This window comes from Pocillopora damicornis, chromosome 7 (genome assembly GCF_964200805.1).
Source record: "Pocillopora damicornis chromosome 7, jaPocDami1.2, whole genome shotgun sequence".
Lineage (NCBI taxonomy): Eukaryota > Metazoa > Cnidaria > Anthozoa > Scleractinia > Pocilloporidae > Pocillopora > Pocillopora damicornis.
The window spans coordinates 17,381,599-17,402,630 of record NC_142676.1 but is presented as its reverse complement, the minus strand read 5'-3'; the positions used below and the strand labels follow the sequence as shown (position 1 = coordinate 17,402,630).

General features: G+C 36.7%; 1 protein-coding gene, 1 long non-coding RNA gene and 1 pseudogene across 2 annotated transcripts; all 3 read left to right on the top strand.

Annotated features, from left to right (window-relative positions):
• LOC149042903 (uncharacterized) overlaps positions 1–4,684 on the top strand; it is an 11,866-nt pseudogene extending 7,182 nt beyond the window's left edge.
• Positions 23–1,323, top strand: LOC149042904 (uncharacterized). Its single transcript, XR_016188135.1, has 2 exons — positions 23–370; positions 644–1,323. It is a non-coding gene; the product is annotated as an uncharacterized LOC149042904 (long non-coding RNA).
• An 11,119-nt stretch (positions 4,685–15,803) lies between the features above and the next one.
• On the top strand, positions 15,804–19,513 carry LOC149042902 (uncharacterized). Its single transcript, XM_089213192.1, has 2 exons — positions 15,804–16,253; positions 16,834–19,513. The coding sequence occupies exons 1-2, from the start codon at positions 15,903–15,905 to the stop codon at positions 17,653–17,655; spliced, it is 1,173 nt and encodes a 390-aa protein (XP_089069318.1). The 5' UTR covers positions 15,804–15,902; the 3' UTR covers positions 17,656–19,513.
• Positions 19,514–21,032: the final 1,519 nt, after the last annotated feature.

Sequence of the window (21,032 nt, the reverse complement as noted above, 5' to 3'; positions counted from 1 at the left end):
CTGAGCACTGTCTAAGTAAGTTCTTGTATATGAAACTTAGCAGGATGGTGAAGAGTACATTATCGACTACTTTCTTTCGATTATATCCTAAAGGAAAACACACAAGGTGCCGGTTGGTCAGTTAAAGATGACAAATCTCGGGGATTGCACCTACAAAAATGGCGAGATTTGCTTTATTTTTATTGAAATATATTAGATATGTATTTACTTGCACCATACATAAAACAAAGTAAACCCAATTTTTAAATCTGGTAAATTAAAAAATTAGTGAATTGATAGGATGTTATCAGACAGTTTAATTTTTTTGAAAACAAATATTTACCTACAGGTTCCTCCTGAATGGCTTTCGAAATTCCAACTACCATCGAGGGTAAGAAACTTTTCTTTGTTTTGTTTTTTAAGTCTACAAGCAATCCTTATTTATCCATGAATACTGAACTAAAACTGAAGTGCATAGATGTATGATTTCTTTTCTTGATAAGTACATATACAGTTTGGTGAAAATACATTGATGATCACCATTATTGTGTTTTTACTTCTTATGCACAGTTTGCTTACAAATATTTTGCAACTTTGTAGTTGCAAAAATTTACTGTTCTCCGACAACAAATTAATTTGCTCATTTGTTTGTTTTTTTGTACAGTTCTCTGCCTCAGTAGAGGTTGATACCCAGAAGGGATATCTCATCAGCAGTACTCTGAGCAACAGTGGATTGCAAAAAAAAATTATTGCAGAGTATCCTTGTATGGTTAGCAGGATACTAGACTAAGTTGACTTGGAAACTGAATGGATTGGTATGGTCTAAAAATCTATTGCTTCACCTCTTCTGCTTGCAGTGAAGAGAGACAATTTTGTGGTGCTGAATCTCTTGCCTTAAAATAAAAAGTTGCAAAATAATCACTCTCACCTTTTAAGTTCATGACCTTTGTTCTTGTGTGTTTGTCATCACATGCATTTAATGAAGTTGTGACCATTTTGGAGGTACAAGTCCAAAAAACTGCTACTTTGGTACTAAGATGAACAGCTAAAATTTCTGAGCCCATTTGCCAATGAAGTCCAGATACAAAGGTTCAAGTACTTTGGGGTTGTATTCATTTTTCCTTTTTGTTTAGTTTTTTTGATTTTGCAATTTTTTAAAATATTCCTGTTGTCAAACCATTAGATAAATATTGGACATAGAATAGCTGATTTTTTTCAGATATTTTGGGAGTCATACATTAGTTTTTCAAGTCTTGAATGGGAGACAAATTACACACATTGAGCTAAACTTCCACTTCCATTTCTGGTGTTTTAGCTTATAGTTTTAGAAAAACAATATGTATATATAAATATATGTAAATGTGGGGGTAGAGTCTACCTTGGCATAAAGTGCTCAATGCTGTGGTAGTAGAGCTAAGTATACATAAGTTAAAGAATTAAAGAGGACACATCAATTCTCTGTGACTCAAAATTTCGCACCTAAGCGCTTGTCAGACAGAACTTTTCTGTCTGACAAGCACTTAGGCACAAAACTCAGTCACAGAGAATTGATGCATCCTCTTTAATTCTTTAACTTAAGTGTGTATATATATATATATATATATATATATATATATATATATATATATATATATATATATATATATATATATATATATTCTTTTTTTCTGGCTACAGGCACTTTTTGCACTTTGGCTTGATTTTAATGTGGTTGTAAAACTTGTTTTTATTGCATAGAGTAGCTGATGTTGATTCAGCAATCAGAGATTATGTCCAGCACAAATTTTAATTGTTGGAGATCTTCAGTACATCAATCACCTGAATATAGTAACAGAGGGAAGTGTAATTTGTCACTTCTCATAAGAAAAGATTCTTGATGCTCTCATTGGGTTACTTGGCTTATTTATATTTTCTTACAATCGGTCAAAGGCAATTTTGACCTTTTTTAGAGCAAGCATTGCTTGAAATTGGGCACAGGCAGACTCTTGTCACTGTTTCCTCTATTTTCAATGACTTGGCAAATGCCTGCGGTAGTACTTGCTGATAGTTTATATTTTGATAATATCTAGAGTAGTAATATGAGTGCATGTATTCTCACATCCACTGGAAGAATACTCTTTGCTGCTCTAAGGCTCTTTGTTTTTCATATGCACAAATCAAACAAGGTCTATATTCTTGTGCAGGAACTGGACCATTTGTTGCCTCTGTCTTATTTTGATAATTTTCTGTACTTTAAATCAGTCTTAATTATAAGCTGCTTTACATTACCACATTTGCTAAGTCATTGAAAAGGGAAGCTTTACTCACAAGTGTCTCTTGGGTGTGATTTCTTGCAATGCTTGCACTGTTAAGAAGTATACTGATTTAGGGAAGAGATCTATTTTAGAAAATGGTTGAATTAATGTTAAATATGTATGTATGTTATATTCTTTCACATGATGTTTCAAAGTTTGTCTGTTTTATACCACAATTAAGATTCTTAATAACTGTAAAATCAGGTAGCATAAAAGGTTTTTACAGAAACAATATCTAGAAGCTAATAAATGAGTGTTTGAAAGATAAAGTATGTGGTGTATTTTCATTATTTGAATGTAAGGGGGAAAATCAGCATGGAGAGGAAAGAGCCCTCTACTTCTGAAGTGGCCCACAATGGAGCTGAATTGGCTCTTTTTAAAGGGGCCATTTGTGAGAGGGCTGAAATTTCGGGGGCTGTTTTGGCCCCTATAAATTTCAAAGTGGCCCCTGTATTTTTCAAATTCACTCTTTACATGGTCCAATTTGGCCCCTACAACGGGGTCAATTCAGCCCCAAAATTGGTGCCAAAAACAGCCTCATTTCAATGGGGCTGAATTGACCCTAAGCAAGTGCCAAACTGGACTCACTCGTTTTGGCCCCATTTTTGGGGCCAAATCAGCTCTTTTAATTTTACAGTGTGAAAACAGAACTAAGTCTTCTGACTTCAACTGAGGCTTTGCCACGCCGAGAACTCTTCATTAGAGCGGAAAATATTATTTTAAAGCGTTGATATGTACCAAAGTTTTGTTCAATCGAAGATTTTGTTCTCGAAATCGAACGATTTTCAGAATTTGTGGTTCAAAGCTAAGCAATTTTCGGGTAGTAAGTTCAAGTAAACAGCAGCATTTCAAGCAGCGTAAATCAATCACAGGTGTCTCGTAAATGCGAGAAATTTATAGGCTATTGCTTCGTTTTTTGAACGGTTGATACCAGTTTTAAGTGTTGATATATACTAAAATTATTGTTCATTAGCAGATTTTTATTTTAAAACCGTATAATTTCTGAATTCTCAAAATCTCCAACACAAATATACGCAATTTTCCGGCCTTGAATTCTAGTAAACAACGATTCAAGCATGTTGAATCTACTACACGCCCTCGTGCATGCAAGAAATTCGTTCGTTTTTGCTTTGGAGCAGAAAATTTACAATTCTTTGAATAAAGATTTGGTCTCGAAATATTTCTTGGTCGTTTTTACCCTGTCATTTATTCATAGTTTTCGGGTAGAACGCGATTACCTGGTAAATCGGAAAAAGTAGTAATAAACCCTTTTTTTTTCGAGCACAACTTGTGTCTGCATGCTATGTTATAATGAAATTTGTTCACGCTTTAGCTGTGCGTGTATCGAGTTTTTGATGCACTTGGGAAGTGTGAAGAGCACTCAGGCAACTCTTACGCTTCTCTCGTGCTCTTAAAACTTAGTTCTCACGTGCATCCCTAACTTGATATACGCACGATAAGACTAATTCTTTTTTGTACGTCCCTCAAACCCCCCCCCTCCCCCCTAAATTTATTTCTTAACACCTGCATCGCCGGACTTTACTTTAATCAAGGAATAGTTTAAGGAAAAAAGGTTCATTTTCAATTAGGGTGGAGGAAGCTACATTCCAGGGATACATCGCTGCGTTAATAGATGCTGCAGCCAGAATCCCTGCCTCAACGGGGGAGTATGTCAGGAGATTTGTGACAATCACAGCCCCAGGTTTAATTGCACCTGTTCTTACAAATACACTGGTAAGCGTTGTGGTCAGACTACACATCCAAGAAACTGCAAAGACATCGCTAACAACGGAGCCTCACAATCAGGAAAATACGATATTTTTGATTCAGCCGATAAACCGTTCTCTGTTTACTGTGACTTGCACTCAGAATCTGGCTTTGTATGGGCACTCATACAGTCGTTCTCCATTGCCAATAAGGCCACATACAAGGATAAGGGGTTTGGCACGGATATCCCTGTGAATGACAATAACAATGAACCGGACTGGAACTCTTACCGCCTTTCCTTATCACATATGCAGTCTCTCTCAAATCACTCCACATATCTGAGAGTAACATGCAACTTACCTGCAGATGGCCTGCAGTATACGGACTACGCACGCGCAGTTCTGGCAGTTCATGACATATTCGGCGACTGGGGTGGAGATTGCAAACTGTTTGAGTACATTAACATCCGTGGAATTAACTGTTCTGATTGCACCGCCTACACAAGAATGGATCTTAATGGTGCTTGGTTCGTGAACAGTTTCAAAAGCAAGGAAAACGAATGCGATTTTGATGGGTCACTAGGAGCAATTGACAACGAAAATAATTTTGGACGGTATCGTTCCGGAGCGATAAATACAAATCACCGCTGTTCCTCTTCGGATCCTTCTACAACGCAATACTGGTTTGGAGTTTAACATGAATAGGTTATTCTAAGTTCCAATAATCTACTAAAACTAGAATGAGTTGTGAGTATTAGACAAGGTTTTTGTTTTTCTTTAAGGGTTCTGTCTTTTATTGGTTGTATGTTGTCGTCATAGCTTAAGACGAAGACTAAATTGTATAGTTGCACTAAGTTTACTTGAATAGGACTTTACGGACGATCATCTTAACGCCTAGCTGCCTGTCTTCGTTTGAGGTGAATAACTACTATGTTCCTTATGTGCACATCTTTGTAGAAAAAGGTTAGAGTTTGAGAACGACTGTGATATTTTTACAATTTTTTCATGCAGTATTTTAATTTATGAGCGAAACTTTACACATCGTTGAGCGATTGAAACTGTAAATGAAATATCAGTGGCAAACTGCGTTGATTAAAACAAGTTGGTCAAAAAACAACTGGTTCAATTATTCATTCTCGCTTGAAAATATCGATAAGTTGAGTGAGTAACGTAAGTAAAACTTTCTATCACTTATCAATTACAACGTGGCGCTGATTAAGAAAAATCATATCAGTTTAGAACTAAATAATTGATTTGTCTACTTCCTTCTTTTTTGTTCGTCTTGGTCGTTCATGTTTTCAAATTTTCCCAAAGATCTGCTTTAGCGTTCCTGTCGCTATCATTTTTTTGTCCATTTACCTGATGTAAACAAAATATACAATGCACGCATTCAAAACTGAATTATACCCCAGAAATCAGAAAGTAGCCGCTAAATACAAGAGAACAAGAACGGGGCCGTCCAACAACAAAATTGGAAAAAATTATTCGCAAGCATCTCCTGGAAAAGGTTTCAGCTCTGTCTGTCCTCGGTGAGTTACGATTTTTTCTGGCTTCTAAATCAAGCATATTTACATCACAAGTTAGAAAGAAGCAACGAAAACGAAAAATTTAACCGCGTAACATTTGTGAACATTGAAGATTTTCAATGCAAAATGATTCCACTACATTAACTTTCACAAAAAATTAAGGTGTCTGATTGATAATATCCGTGTTTATGTTGAATTTCTGCCACATATAGATTCTTTTTCATGACGTTTTTTCAAATGGGTAAGTATTAGTTATTATCTGTTGGCAAAAACAACTTCACGGACGATCATTTTAAGACCTGGCTGTGTGTCTTCGTTTGTGTTAAATGACTACAGAAAAATAGTAAAACAACTTAACATCAACAACGATGTCTGGAGAAACAGTAAAATTGCTTCGGGTGATATTTTATTTCAGTGTTATTACTATTATTTCCAGTTTTGATCACTAGTAGACTACTCAATGGTGAATGCTGACCTTAATCTCTCCTTCTCTAGTTGACGCTTTTAAACTGTGAATGGATGGCATGCGGTTTTGAATAATTCGTATCATCCGGCTCCTGTTCAAAATATACACAATGTGAAGGAGTATCAATGATATCAAGTGTCCAATATTATCATCTATGTTCCTTATTTGCACATCTTTCTAGGGAAGGGTTAGAGTCTGAGAAAGATTTTGTGATATTTTACCATTTTTTCATTTCAGGTTTTTTCAAGCAGCAGTTGACTGATACAGCAATCATGTAAGTGTATTCACCTCGGGTTAACTCGAACTGGCACCTTAATGACTTCAACAGCCTTCCCTTCATGGTTCAACTCTGATTCATGGCCAAGAAATAATTGTGTAGATAATTATGACAATTACAGATAATTAGGGAACTATGCGCCTTATTTTGCGACCATTCGTTTGTTACATGTGATGTGTAAGTATGACTGCTTGTATATATAATCATATTTCCCTCAGTCCAAATAAAGCAACTGAGAGCTCAATAATGCCAATCAAGATATGAAGCCATTAGCGATGAGATTTAGAGAAGAAAAGAAATTGCCATGATCAGGTGAGGAGCTACACTGTGCCAAAGTTGTAGTAAACTTAAATTTTTTAATCTATTTTATTCAATTTACTAGGCAGACAAATTTCCTGAAGGGATCTACTCCTTCAAAAGTGAAATTCCTATCATGAAAACCAAATAAAACAGTCTAAAGTAAATTCCTTGTAAGGCAATTGTCCTGTAAATTAAAAAGTTTTGGAACATTACACATTATTATGATGAAGTTCGGATATAACGCCTGCTGAAATTGGTTAAAAGAGCGTGCTCTAGGAGAGTATAGAGCATGGAGCTGAGCTGAAGCTGTCACGCCATCTGCCAAATTGTACTATGTCCGACCTTTCCGGGACTTCTCTCCAGCTTTTTTTCGATAATTGAAAGTGAAATTTCGGAACAAGCGAGACGGCAAGTAGCAACGGAGGAACCAGACCGAGGTTTGTAAACATGCCAGGCGCCATGATTTACTTTACTGAAACGTGAGCAGAGTCGAAAATCCTCAAAGAGAAAACAAAATGGACAGACCGAGTTCGAAAGGGTTTCACGCTCAGTAAGATTGCAAGCTTATGTGTGGTAACAAAAATCAAACACAGCTCACACTCGTATAGTATATAAAGTTTTGTCTTCAAAAACAAAACAGAACAAAACAGGAATGGTGAAAAATATGACCAAACTGGCCTAATTGTTAAAATTCATACGACTCATGACGATGTCAGAGCGACTGCGATCATCATGGCGATCTCCGGTCATCGCAATGAAGCAAACCTCAGAAACTACATCAGCCGCCCTTCGAGTGAAAAAATAAGAGCTTGCTCTGATATCTTTTCTGATGCGTCGAGTGGAGGGCCACATCAGTCATCGCAGCCTAGTTTTACGGTGTTGTCATCACGAGCGATGTTCATGTTCCGGTGAATTCGGCTATCGTTCATTCCTAAAACTTTTGCCTTATACACTTTGTTTTCTACTTGTCGTGTGAAAAAACTTGCTTGTTTTTATGAGCCACAATTCGGCAGAAGTTGACTGAACATTTCACTTTCAGATTCTGTAGAAGAGACTAAAAATCTTCAGGCAAAAGTGTTAAACTCGACCTGCCGAGCTATTTAAGTTTGTGAACTTTGATGGTTTGACATTTTTGACAGCTTTAGTCTTGTACAGCCAATCAGATTATTTGAACCATTCTAACAGGGATTCTGATTGGCTTATTGTTGCGTGCTTTATGAGAGTATAGAGCATGCTGACGACACTGATGTCCGCTTTGGAAATAAAGTTTGTTTTTAAAATTGAAATTAATGCTTGGGGAACTTAACCGATTCTTTCATTATAAAACAAACAGTGAAGCCTTGACTGTGCACATACTGTTCTGTTGTAAAGCACTAAGGAAGCAGCTAGAGCACTTAAGAAGTGAGGAGAAACACTTCTTTCGTGCTCTAGCCGCTTCCTGCGTGCTTCATAACAGAACAGAGCACAGTCCAGGCTTCTCTATTTGTTAAATAGTCACCGCCATAGAAGAGCTCTTATGTTTGACAGTCGAACTTGACGGGGGGTCTTACTGCTTTGAAAAACATCGCGATTCTTATTTAAAACATTCTATAAAGCTGCACTTATGAACATAAATAATTCATTTTAGTTCTTCAAGTTTTTACTGATTGCAGTAAATAAATTTGTCGGTAAAAGTGATAGAGATAATGTCCACCACTATTCACCTCAACTTGAGTGAATAATTACTAACTGACTCTACAGACAGAACTTATGTGTTTTTCCAGTCTACGAATAGAAAATCAGATCAAAGTTTGTTATCCGACTGGTTTGTACTCTATTCCTTTTCTTAAAGCTGGAAAAGAAACCAGCCATACGGTTGTGAAATTTATAGACGTGGCGAAACTTGAGATATTTTCATTCATCGATGGAAAGAAAGCTTACTTTAAGAGCTTTCATTAATATTTTATATCCTATGATCCTATGGTAAATAATAAAATACGACCCTCTTTAAACATTAAAGTGTGAATAATACAGTCCAATTCGTCCTTTGAGTTGAATTTGTAGAGTACAGAGACTCATAAGTGCATCGCTGAAGGAGGATCTTTTAACAATTGATGGTGGGTAGAGTTTCCCTTTTTTCGGTTTTGTAACACAAAACGTTTTGAGTTCTCTCATATTTTCAAAACGCTTTTGAAACTTTAACATTTCAAGAAACACTCCTCAACGATGGGCGATTTGATACATGAAGTTTTTGATCAAGTTCTGTGTGGTTGCCATTCGCCTGTCAGTATTTGATAAAGTTCATCGCAGCGGCTGTTTCACTGATATTTGATATACTTCGACATTTAGATTTGCATTCAACTAAAAGCAACCGAAATCAGCAATTACTGGTTCGTGTATTTTTTATATCAGTTCTATTTGCCAATATATCTCCCTCCATTGCAACCTGAGCAATGAAGAGAAATCAGCTTAGCATACCCAGTGTGGCTTTATCTCTACTAAGGCAGTCTTCATGCCACCATAACTTAAAAACTCTATGATATGTCACAATAACCCTTCGGTGTTTTGTTACTTTTATTCAATTTACTTCGCATACGAAATATATGTCAATAGCGCGTTCAAATGCTTGATAAATATTTAAAAGTGACCTACTCTCTCAAAAACTTTCTAACTTGAAAACCTGGCCACTATCGGATGTAGTGAAATCCCTGACCTTTTCTTACAAACGCATTTACGTCGTCGCTCCTCTTTACAAATAGAAAAACAGGAACTTCTCAAGTTTCTCCACTTATGAGCATAAATGTTTAATTTTCTCAGACCAGACAGTAAAGTTGATTTGGTTACTATTAACTTCCTCTGAAGAAACAACGTTCCATTTGATTTCAAGAAAGAGTCTTTTTACGTGTTTTTAATATTAACGGATGCTGAGGATAAATATGTAAATTTTTAATTTCGAGGCATGTGCTTCCCATACATGTTTCAAAAACTGAAATGAAAACTGAACTTATGAATGAAAACTTATGAAGTTCGGACGATGTTCTAGGTTTTCGCAAATTCACGAAATTTCCATTTATCTGTAAAAATTTAAAAATTGAGAGGAAAAGTTTTGATAAATAACAAGAGAGCATTATGGGATGGAGAAGGAGGCACCTTGTCCAGGCGGTGGGAAATGTCAAATTCGCTTACAATACAATGAATAGAACAGTCTCTCGGACGGAGGTATAATTCCCAAGACAAATCGATTAAAAATTATTTATTGAATTATACCTCAGAAGGCAAAAAGTAGACGCTAAAAACCAGAGAAAAAGAATGAGGCCGTCCAACAGCAAAATTTGAACTATTATTAACAAGCATTTCTTCGAAAAGGCTTTTAGCCTTGTTTGTCCTCGGTGAGTCTCTTAAAAACTCATGTTCACCTGTATGTTTTTAGGCAATTGGTGCATGAATCTTGTTATTTGAAAATTTATCTCTGTCTTTTAAGTTACGAGGCGCAGTTTGTTTTGATTTCTGCGGTAACACAGCAGCTGGCATTTCAATAATATAGGCACAACAGAACAGTTTAGTCTGGACCAAAGTTTATTAATAACACATTCAGTTATTCGAATAGTATCCTATTCTAGACTTTTAATTTCCAGCGCGTTTATGTACGTAGCTCTTCTTCGTTACTTGTAAAAAAAAGAATACGCATTTCTTTTTTCCGAATTAGGCTCAAAATATATTTTTTTTCGAAAAACGGAGCTGAAATCGACCAATTCAAAATTTAGTTCAAAAATTACAATTTTCGAAACACTTAACATCAATAGTCACCGAAACAAAGGACTGCTAATGTTCCCCAATGGAACACGAATAGAGCTCATAATATTTTGAAAAACGTTGCGATTCTCTTTTAAAACATCCTATAAGGCTGTAATTACGAACGTAAGTTATTCATCTTAGTTTTTCTCACACCGGTAAATAGGGCTTTTCGTCACGTTGATTGGTTAGCTAGGAAGTGATTAGCGAGTAACACTCAGCTCCACTCAGCCGTAGAGACAAATCTCACGTCGAGAATTTAATTTCAGACTCCTCTTCAGTTTATTGACTGAAATAAATAACTTTTTTTTTTTCTGTTAGGCATATACTAAAATACTTGTTTACCCGGAGCGAGTGTCGGTGAAAATGATAGAGATAATCTCCATCGATATCCACCTCTACTTTGGTAAATAATTATTAACTGCCCCTACAGAGAGAACTTTCCAGTGAATACAAATGGTTATTTGTGGGTTTTTGAGTCTACGGATATTATAAGAGTTTGTTAGATTTGTTTGATCTGTAGCCGACTGGTGTGTACTTGATAATTTTTCTTAAAACTAGAAAAGAAACCCGCCATAAGTTTGAGCCATTAGCAGGTGTGGCAAAACTTGAGATATTTTCATTCGCTGATGGAAAGCAAGCTTACTTTAATACCTTCATCAATGTTTCAAATATTGTGGTAAACAATAAATTGCGATCCGCTTTAAATATCAATGTGGCAAAAATACATTGCAAATAATTCTTAGAGAATATTCTGTCGAGGATAGATACTCATCAAGTGCATCGTTGAAAAAGGATCGTTTAACAATTAATGGTAGGTAGAGTTTCTCTTTTTGCGGTTTTGTAAATCTAAACCTTCTAACATCTCTCTTTAATTTCAAACGCTTTCTTTTAATAAACAGTCACACACGAAAGTCTTGAAAGTTTTACGTTTCAAGAGACACTCCTTAAACTTAGGCGATTTTATTTAATACATGAACGTCAGACAGAAACATCTATCATGAAACACTTTTTGATAAAGTTCATCGCAGCGGTTGTTTCACTGAGATTTGATATACTTCGACCTTAGCTTTGCGTTCAACTAATTGTAACCGACATACTTTTAATCGGCAATTACTGCAGTAGAGGAATTGAAACTGGTTCGTTTATTTTTCATATCACTTCCATTTGCCAATCTTAAAATGAAGTCAAGACTGAATTGTCTAACATATTTTCGGATTACGGCAAATTGGAAAATTGGTGATGCTGTTCAGCGAGACGAATACACTCGTTTCTGTCTTCTAAAACGTTTACTGACTCAGAAGAAGGTCTCAACATGGTAGTGGCTCTTGCGGCTAACGGTTAAAATTTTGGCAGTTTTGCTACTTGTCTTTCTCTTTTTGCAGTTTTGTAAATCTAAACCTTCTGACATCTCTCTTTAACTTCAAACGCTTTCTTTTAATTAACAGCCACACACGAAAGTCTTGAAAGTTTTACGTTTCAAGAAACACTCCTTAAACTTAGGCGATTTTATTTAATACATGAACGTCAGACACTTTCCATGGCAATTCCCTACTTAATTAAAAATAAATTATCAAAGTGCCTATTACGCGAATTTTGCTTCGCAGAAACATTTAGCTTATCATATGTACAAACCAATTCCGTGAAAAGAAAAATGTCAAAAAAACTTAACACTAGGTTTTTTCGGGCCTTAAAGTGCTCTTACTTTGTTTCCAAAGTGATCCATGGACTGGTAACGAATTATTGAGTGATGAAGTAGAAAACTGTGAAAATTACAAATCTCTCACTTCTCTTGTAACGGTCAGCGCTGAAATACTCTTGAAATAATGTCCGATAGCGATGTATACCTACCTTCAGCAAGCTCTAACGAGAGTTTTGATACATCGTACTCAAGTGATAAAGAAGAAATAGAAGTTAGTTGCGAGTTTTATCATCGTTTATTTTCAAAACGCTTTTTTTTTGTAAAGGACACACAAGAAACTTTTGAAAGTTTTACGTTTCAAGAAACACTCCTCTAACTTGGGCGATTTCACACATGAACGTCAGTTTTTGATAAAGTTCATTGCAGCGGCTGTTTCACTGAGATTTGATGAGCTTTGGCCCCGAAACAAAATCGCAGCATGAATCTTAAAGAGGCGCTATATTTCTGTCACCAGTGTAGAGTACAATACGTTCTGTCCCGCCAGCAGGTCTCAAGCGCGCGAACAAAGGCTGTTCGTTCAACCCCAGGTAACCAAACAACATATTCGTATATCTTCAATTGGTCTCTGTGCCGGAATAATTAGACAGGGAGAATTCCAGCAGATGGATTCGCGAGGTCTCAAAATATAATCCTGTTGTTGATGCGGTAAATCAAATCGCTCTCGATCGTATACTTTAGGCGGGAAATGCCTCCAGTCGAAAAATCATGGGAAATTGCAAAGATTCTTGTCTGTCAAGAATAGCCGAGCTTGACAACGACATTCGGGAACTAGTAAAGGGTAATAATTGTATAAGTTAACGATGGATACCTCAAATTTCAGTCAAAAGAAAGAGTCCAGACAAAGAGCGGTCTCCTGATATAAATTAATGTGAATTCAATTTTTCGTGCCCTCTTGGGTAGTGTATACCTGAGGGTTACTTTTAATCTCTCCCATACACTCTTGGATAATGTATACCTGAGGGTTATTTTTAGTCTTTTCTATACCCTCCGGGGTAGTGTATACCCGAGGGTTATTTTCAATCTCTCTTATACCTTCCTGGGTAGTGTATACCTGAGGGTTACTTTTAATCTCTCCTATACCCTCTGGATATTGTATACCTGAGGGTAATTTTTAATCTCTTCTATACCCTCTTGGGTCTTTACCCTCCTTCCACGACAGACACATAAGACGATATTCATACGTGTGAATTTGTTCACAATGACCTAAAATGCGATAACGGTGTTTCAGACCAGCTTCTCCCCTGTTATAGTCGATTTTGGCAATAGTGATGTCTTCGGTAAAGCTAAAAATGCCGTTACAAAACCTTCGTACAAAAAAGGTCATTATAAGAATAGTTGCATTGCGTCGAAGCTTGTAGACTGAACGGGGAGACCATCAATGGAAAGCGATGTGTATTCTCTGGATTATCTAATCAACACAGTTTCTGGACTTTAAAAGTTCAAAACCATGACCTGTGTAAAGAGGGGTTTGTCGGAGTTAGCCTTAGATTGGCCCAGGTCTTCGATCATGGAGGTGAAATCAGCTTTACCGATGCCGCTTTTTTAGGCTATTTTTAAGTTTCTTCTTTTTTACGTGTTTTAAAGTGTTACTGTTATATGTTTATTTCTAACATTTGGTCAGGGCTATTTGTGGACCTTGTGTTAACGATTTACTGTTGTCTTCTTTAAGACATTTATTGTCTCTTCAGAGAAAATAAACTTAGCGCACCGCCCCTTAGGTTTATTCGAATTGGACCTGTTAAGTTTGTATGAGGCATTTCTCTGGACTCTTATTTCTGGAAGGTGAGCTAACAAAGTAGAGTTGTATCTTGATCAAAGTGCTCTGTGAGTAACCTCGTGAATTGACACATGATTTTTTAGATTATGTTTAATGTTATCTGGTTTTTCAGGGAATTTTGTGGTTGATTGTCATATCTAGAGTACGAGCAGTAGTTCAGTGTTCGCTAATGTAGCAAAAAAACAAAGTAACGTTGGGATAAGAAGGCATTAAAATTGAAATGATCATGCTATTACATTTGACAAGGTGGATGATGTCATGTGTTTTAAACGTCTATCATTTTTGTATCTGGTTCAAAAGAAAAGGTTGGAAGTAAATGTGTGTGAAAAGTGAGATTTACTGTCGTTCGTTGTAAATATTAGAAAATCAAGGCAATACTGTCTTTATGAAAACATTAACGATTCCCTCTTTATCAAATGAGACAAACGGGAACGAGTTTTGAGTGATATAACTAAGCCAAGCCTGCCACTGTCATTTTGGATCTCCGCCTGGGTAGATTTAAGTCACGTGCTAGGCAATGTATAATCAATAACAAGATAGAATTTCATTTCAGGCCTATTTACCAATTTTGTGGTGTGTAACTTTCGCATTTTAGTACGTTGTATGTATGTTGAATCTTCAAATTGTCTTGAAACTTACAAGAAAATTGTTCTTTAAAAATTCACTGAAAATCGGTAGCTAAAATTGTTTGTTTAGGTGTTATTTGATTTTCGTGTTAACTTGTTATTTAGTCAGTCGCCGGCATCTTTTGTTGCTTCACACAGGAAAAACACACGCGACGAAACGTAATGATCAATTTTGTCCTCAATCTCACGCTATAACAGAAAAAGCTTTTGAACATCTGTAAACTCCGAGCGCTTCGCAGTTAGTGATATTTTCAATGAATCTTCGGATTGTTTTCAAGTTCAAGGATTGTAAATTACAATTTTATGAAAAGCGAAGGTTGTTCTGTTATTTCAGTGTGAATCCTTGCATGCCTGCCAATCGCTGGCGCCGCTTGTTGAAACTAAAACCAAAAAAACAAAACTCTTTTAAGATTATCGCCATTTCGTCTGTTTATTGCTCGCCAAAAATTATCAAATGCACTCAAAAGCCTAAAATCTAAAAAAAGTTAACAGGAATCGACCAATCGAGCGAGCGAGCGAATGCCATTCCCCACATCGTATCTATAACTCGCTCTTGCGCATGTGCGCAATTCACGAGTTAAAAATGATTAGAAATGTAATCATCGGAAGTTGCGGTTTTTTCCATTTCATTGGAGGGGAGCTTTATTAACTTTTTTATAGCGATTATCGGATGTCCTGGAATGTTCATCGAACACCTCATGCCACCAAGAGGCGTTAAACTTTGGCTTGATTTACTTATGCAAATTAGCTGGCTGCACATTGAATGTGCAGCCAGCTAATTTGCATAAAAAATTTTTCCGACGCAAAGCTCGTCATGCGGGCGGATTTAACTTTGTATTCAAGTGACTGTAGGAGACATACTTTTAATCAGCAATTACTGGTTCGTGTATTTATTTATATCAGTTCCATTTGCCAATATATCTCCCTCCATTGCAACTTAGACAATGAAGAGAAATCAGCTTAGCATTTGAGCTGACAATCAATTCTCTATAAACTGTGTTCAGCTTAGGCTAAACTGCAGGGAACGTTTACGGCTCCTTTTGTAGAGCATTCCTAACACAAATCGTCGAGGAGCAATTTCGTTTAGGCTTGAATGTTTGCCTAGTCTTCTTTTCATAATTCCGCAAATAGGTGATTCTGTAGTGAAGATCGACTTCACAGTGAGACGAATACACTCTTTTCAGTCTTTCAAAACGTTTATTGAATCAGAAGAAGGTCTCAATATGATAATGGCTCTTACGGCTAGCGACTAAAATTTTGGAAATTTTACTGCTAACGATTATTTTCTTTCCGTTGCAGTTAAGATAAATGTTATGCTTCATGCTTTAAGAAAAACAATTTCGTAGTTAATTTTTAAAAATGCATCAATGTAGGTCGCTTTTAAGCAAGAGGCCCAAATATCTATGTATTTCGTTCCAGATTACCCCTGATTAAATAATCATGCATCTTTTTTTCTTCACATTAGTAGTGCTATTGCTATGGGCATCGTACAATATCTCCAAGTCGTGCTGTTTGTATTCAATTTGACCCTCTCCACTGAGGCACAGAAAAAAGTAACATGTCAAAACTTCAAGTTTGCTATCGATGACGATGTCATCCATGACCAAATTCTTGAGGGTCACGTGTTTGAAAGATTGACAGTCCCAAACGCCATCCAGTGTCACTTGAAGTGCAAAGATGACTGCCTTTGTGTATCCATGAATTATTTCCCTCTGTCCAAAGAAAACAATTGTGAGCTCAACGAAGCTAACAAGGACATGGAGCCAGCGGCGATGAAATGGAGGCAAGGGGGAAATTATTATGATTTGGTGAGAAGCTACACGGTGAAGGTGAGATAAGATTATTTATCTAATGTTTTACTCATTTATTTATGAACTTTCGTAAACAAAGTAAATATCCCAAGATGTTCAAGTTCGTAAATAAAATAAATATTTCCACATGATCAAGTTTTGCGATACTCCTTAAAAAAAAGGTCTGTTATATGTCAGTCTTGGCTAAAGACAATTTTCTGCATATCGTTTTGTCTGCGATATGATTGGTCTAGACAAAACCAAAACAAACTGATTTGGCTAAGAGAGGATTGGGTTCATTGTCTTTCTCGCAAACTTTTTTCTTAACGGCCGTGTTGTAATGCGAAGGGAACGGCAGAACAGAAGTGACAACAAATTGCATAAAGACACCATTGAATTAACCATTGCTGTATTACTGCATTTCAAATCTAATTTTGATGGACATTTCATCTCCATTCTGGCACCCCGCTATGTGTTGTAGGCACACGTACTTTGCTCGCACTGTTTGTTATCGATTCGATCCGTTTCCGGTGAGAGTTGTTGATGGTTGCTACAACGCACATGCCAACCCAATTCGATGAGCATGGTGAGCTAAAACATCCTTTAAATGTCACTGTAGGGTGGAGACAAATATGCACCAGAGAAGCATCATTGCAACAACAGATGCTGCCGCACCAATCCTTGTCTCAATGGAGGGGTATGTCAGGAGATTTGTGACACTCACAGCACCAGGTTTAACTGTACCTGTCCTAACACCTACTCTGGTCAGCGGTGTGAGAAGATGAAATACCTGAGAAGCTGCAAAGACATAGCTAAGAACGGTGCCTCGACATCAGGAAAATACGACATCTCAAATTCAGTTAATGAACGGTTTTCTCTTTACTGTGACTTGCAGTCTGAACCTGGCTTTGTATGGACGTTAATACAATCGTTTTCCTTTTCCAAGAGAAATACCTTCAATTCTGCAGGGTTTGGCAAAAACCTTGAGATTGATATTGAAGAGGGGGAAGTTAATTGGAACGAGTTCCGACTATCCTTATCACAGATGCAGTATCTTGCTAATCACTCCACACATCTGAGAGCAACTTGTAACTTTTCTACGGATGGCCTGCAGTATACGGACTACGCACGCGCTAAGCTAGCAGGTCATGACATTTTTGGTACCTTGGACACTTGCAAGATGTACGAATATGTCAATATCCGAGGAATCAATTGTTCTAATTGCACCGCCCTCACAAAACAAGAGGAAAATGTGTCCTGGCACATAAAGAGTTACGCTAGCATAAATAAGAAATGTGAATTTGATGGAAAACCAGGTGGAGTCTCCGGTGAAAAAAATTTCGGAAGATTTGAAAATAAATTCTTTAATCCGGATCACCGCTGCTCGTTTTCTCCTGCTTCTACAACGCAGCATTGGTTTGGAGCTAAATGTGACGAGTAACTTTTTACGAATTTATTTCCTTTCACAAAAGAGGAAAACTTGAACTAAACGTTTAATATTTCAGATGGTTACACTGACCCTTTATCATAGAGGAATGCAGACATGCACAAGAGTGACGTCTTAAGCAAGCTTAGACCTCAGATACACAGCGTCCATATTTCAATAATTGAAGGAATTAGGCGGTCTCTGAGCAAACACTCTTTACCTGCACTTTCATCTTTTCATGTAATGTTCAATAGATAATACACTTACATCTTAAAAGTGAAAGGTCGATAAAATTGGCCTTTTTTTTATATTCGTCTTTGAAAACACATTCAGAGCTCACCATTAGTTGATTTATGCAAATTATTTTCAAGCAAGTGACTAATAGTAAGTTAAAATGCTTGTGTTTAGATTCGGAGATGTTTAAATACCTCCGTTCGCTATTAATTTAATAATGACATGTTTTCTCGTCGTAGGGCGACATTTTCTTGACTCGGTCAATCAACCGTTTTCTCTTAACTTTTACTTTACTTTTCTTTTTCTTGAAAATTAGCTTCGGCTTCGTTAGTTTGATCATTTGTAAAACCAAGCTTTAAGTTTAGGTTTCTTGATTTCGCTTTAAAAATCCGTACAGTGAGGAGAAATGGTATTTACTTAGTGGCAGTGATATTAGTAATTTCTCCTTGGTGATAAATATGTACAGCTTTGCTTGATTTTAATATTAGGGACTCGATACATAAATGTAAAAATCCCTCAACAGCCTCTCTTTGACAAGGACTAAGGTACTTAAGTGCTTCGTTAGGATCACTGCTTACTTAATAACATTGCACATCTGTTCTTAGAACAATTTTTGAAATGTTTAAAATGTAGGAGATGAAGTAGGTATAGTTGTCGGAGCAGGTGTTTGTCAAGAGAAGCACCAGTGAAGTGTAAAGGTCATTCAGGATTGTTGTACATAATGTGAGACATCATCTTATTTTCCCCTCAAAAAAGGTATTCGAATTGCGCGGCCAAAGTACCATTTGACAAAAAAACCGCTGACGTCACTTTAGAACATAAAATCGAATTCACTCGAATTCGGCAACGAGGGCGATATTGAGCTGGTGCCCCGGCTCTGACCAGCAAAGCTGTCACAATAGATCGTTCCGGCACAGGGCATAGAATGTTTCAGTTCCCGAGCGATCCACATTGTAAGAAGAAAATGGGTGAAATTTGTCCGCAGACAAAGACAAGATCGTAACGATCCAACTTGGCCGTAAACGTCGCTTTGTTGGGCAAATTTTGATGAATTATGCTATGAGCGAAACTTGTCCATATTAAATAGCATGATGGAGACCCTAGGGATGGATATGAAGTGCTTTTTGAGAAACGACACTGTGCCAACCAGGGACCCTAGTTTTGTGCGTGGTGTAAATTAAGTTTGAGTATTTCTGTACCGTTTCCTTAAATTGCTTTCTATTTTTTCTCTTTGCGTACTGATACTGCTTCAAAAAGTCATTCCAAACATTCAGCTTCTTTAATACAAATAAAACAAATAACCTAAAAGAAACCCAGTTGAAATATCATTAAAGGTGGCGGATACAAAATTAAGGAGGTTGAGTGACGTAATTTCCAATGGGACTGTTTCTCAGTTTTTGAACCTTTGCATTTGTGGACTCCTTTATAGAGAGTTCAGCCAAAAATAAAGAGCTGGAGCCGGATCGACCATCATTCATAATTCGTGTTCAACTACCTCTTTTAACTGTAACAAAGTCAATTCCTCTATGGAAACGAAGGAAAATTTTTAATGGCGAGAGAATGAGTTTTGTCACCTAGCTGTAAGTATCTATATTTCTGAATGAAAGACAATTTAAAGATTAAAAGGCTATTGGCCATCTCCTTTGTCTGTCTCTGGTCTCTACCGCCTCTTGTTGTGAAATTACTTGTTTTTTTTTGTGATCACTATTCTAAAGATAATTAAAAGACACATTGCGACGTATATCCTCCCACGAATTTAAAAAAAGAAAAAAAAAAGAAAAAGTTAAACTCCTTTCTTTTTTTGCTATGAAGACACTTCTGAGGAGTACTAAAAGAAAATCAAAGTGCTCTGTGAGCAAACTCGTGAATTGACACATGATTTTTGAGATTATGTTTAATGTTATCTGGTTTAGGGAATTTTGTGGTTGATTGTCATATCTAGAGTACGAGCAGTAGTTCAGTGTTCGCTAATGTAGCAAAGAAACAAAGTAACGTTGGGACAAGAAGGCATTACAATTGAAATGATCATGCTATTACATTTAACAAGGTGGATGATGTCATGTGTTTTAAACGTCTATCATTTTTGTTTCTGGTTCAAAAGAAGAGGTTGGAAGTAAATGTGGGTGAAAAGTGAAATTTACTGTCTTTCGTTGTAAATGTTAGAAAATCAAGGCAATACTGTCTTAATGAAAACATCAACGATTCCCTCTTTATCAAATGAGACAAACGGGAACGAGTTTTGAGTAATATAACTAAGCCAAGCCTGCCACTGTCATTTTAGATCTCCGCCTGGGTAGATTTAAGTCACGTGCTAGGCAACGTATAATCAATAACAAGATAGAATTTCATTTCTGGCCTATTTATCAATTTTGTGGTGTGTAACTTTCGCATTTTAGTACGTTGTATGTATGTTGAATCTTCAAATTGTCTTGAAACTTACAAGAAAATTGTTCTTTAAAAATTCACTGAAAATCGGTAGCTAAAATTGTTTGTCTAAGTGTTATTTGATTTTCGTGTTAACTTGTTATTTAGTCAGTCGCCGGCATCTTTTGTTGCTTCACACAGGAAAAACACAAGCGACGAAACGTAATGATCAATTTTGTCCTCAATCTTACGCTATAACAGAAAAAGCTTTTGAACATCTGTAAACTCCGAGCGCTTCGCAGTAAGTGATATTTTCAATGAATCTTCGGATTTTTTTCAAGTTCAAGGATTGTAAATTACAATTTTATGAAAAACGAAGGTTGTTGTTATTTCAGTGTGAATCCTTGAATGCTTGCCAGTCGCTGGCGCCGCTTGTTGAAACTAAAACGAAAAAAAAAACTCTTTTAAGATTATCATTGGCTTCTTTTTCACCCCACCACTATTCTTAGCAACAAAGGTCGCCATTTCGTCTGTTTATTGCTCGCCAAAAACTATCAAATGTACTCAAAAGCCTAAAATCTAAAAAAAGTTTACAGGAATCGACCAATTGAGCGAGCGAGCGAGCGAGCGAGCGAATGCTATTCCCCACATCGTATCTATAACTCGTGAATTGCGCATGCGCGCAATTCACGAGTTAAAAAGGGCTATTCAACTGAATCACACTCAACTCTCCTTGGAAACATACGGAAATACCGTGGTCAATTTTTTTCCTTCTAATTGTAGAGACAACAAGC

What these genes read in the sequence shown, in the direction of transcription:
- LOC149042902 (XM_089213192.1), top strand. Translation starts at nt 15,903, where the DNA reads ATGGGCATCGTACAATATCTCCAAGTCGTGCTGTTTGTATTCAATTTG. An exon ending in TGAGAAGCTACACGGTGAAG is followed by an intron (nt 16,254 to 16,833) that starts GTGAGATAAGAT and finishes ATGTCACTGTAG; the next exon opens with GGTGGAGACAAATATGCACC.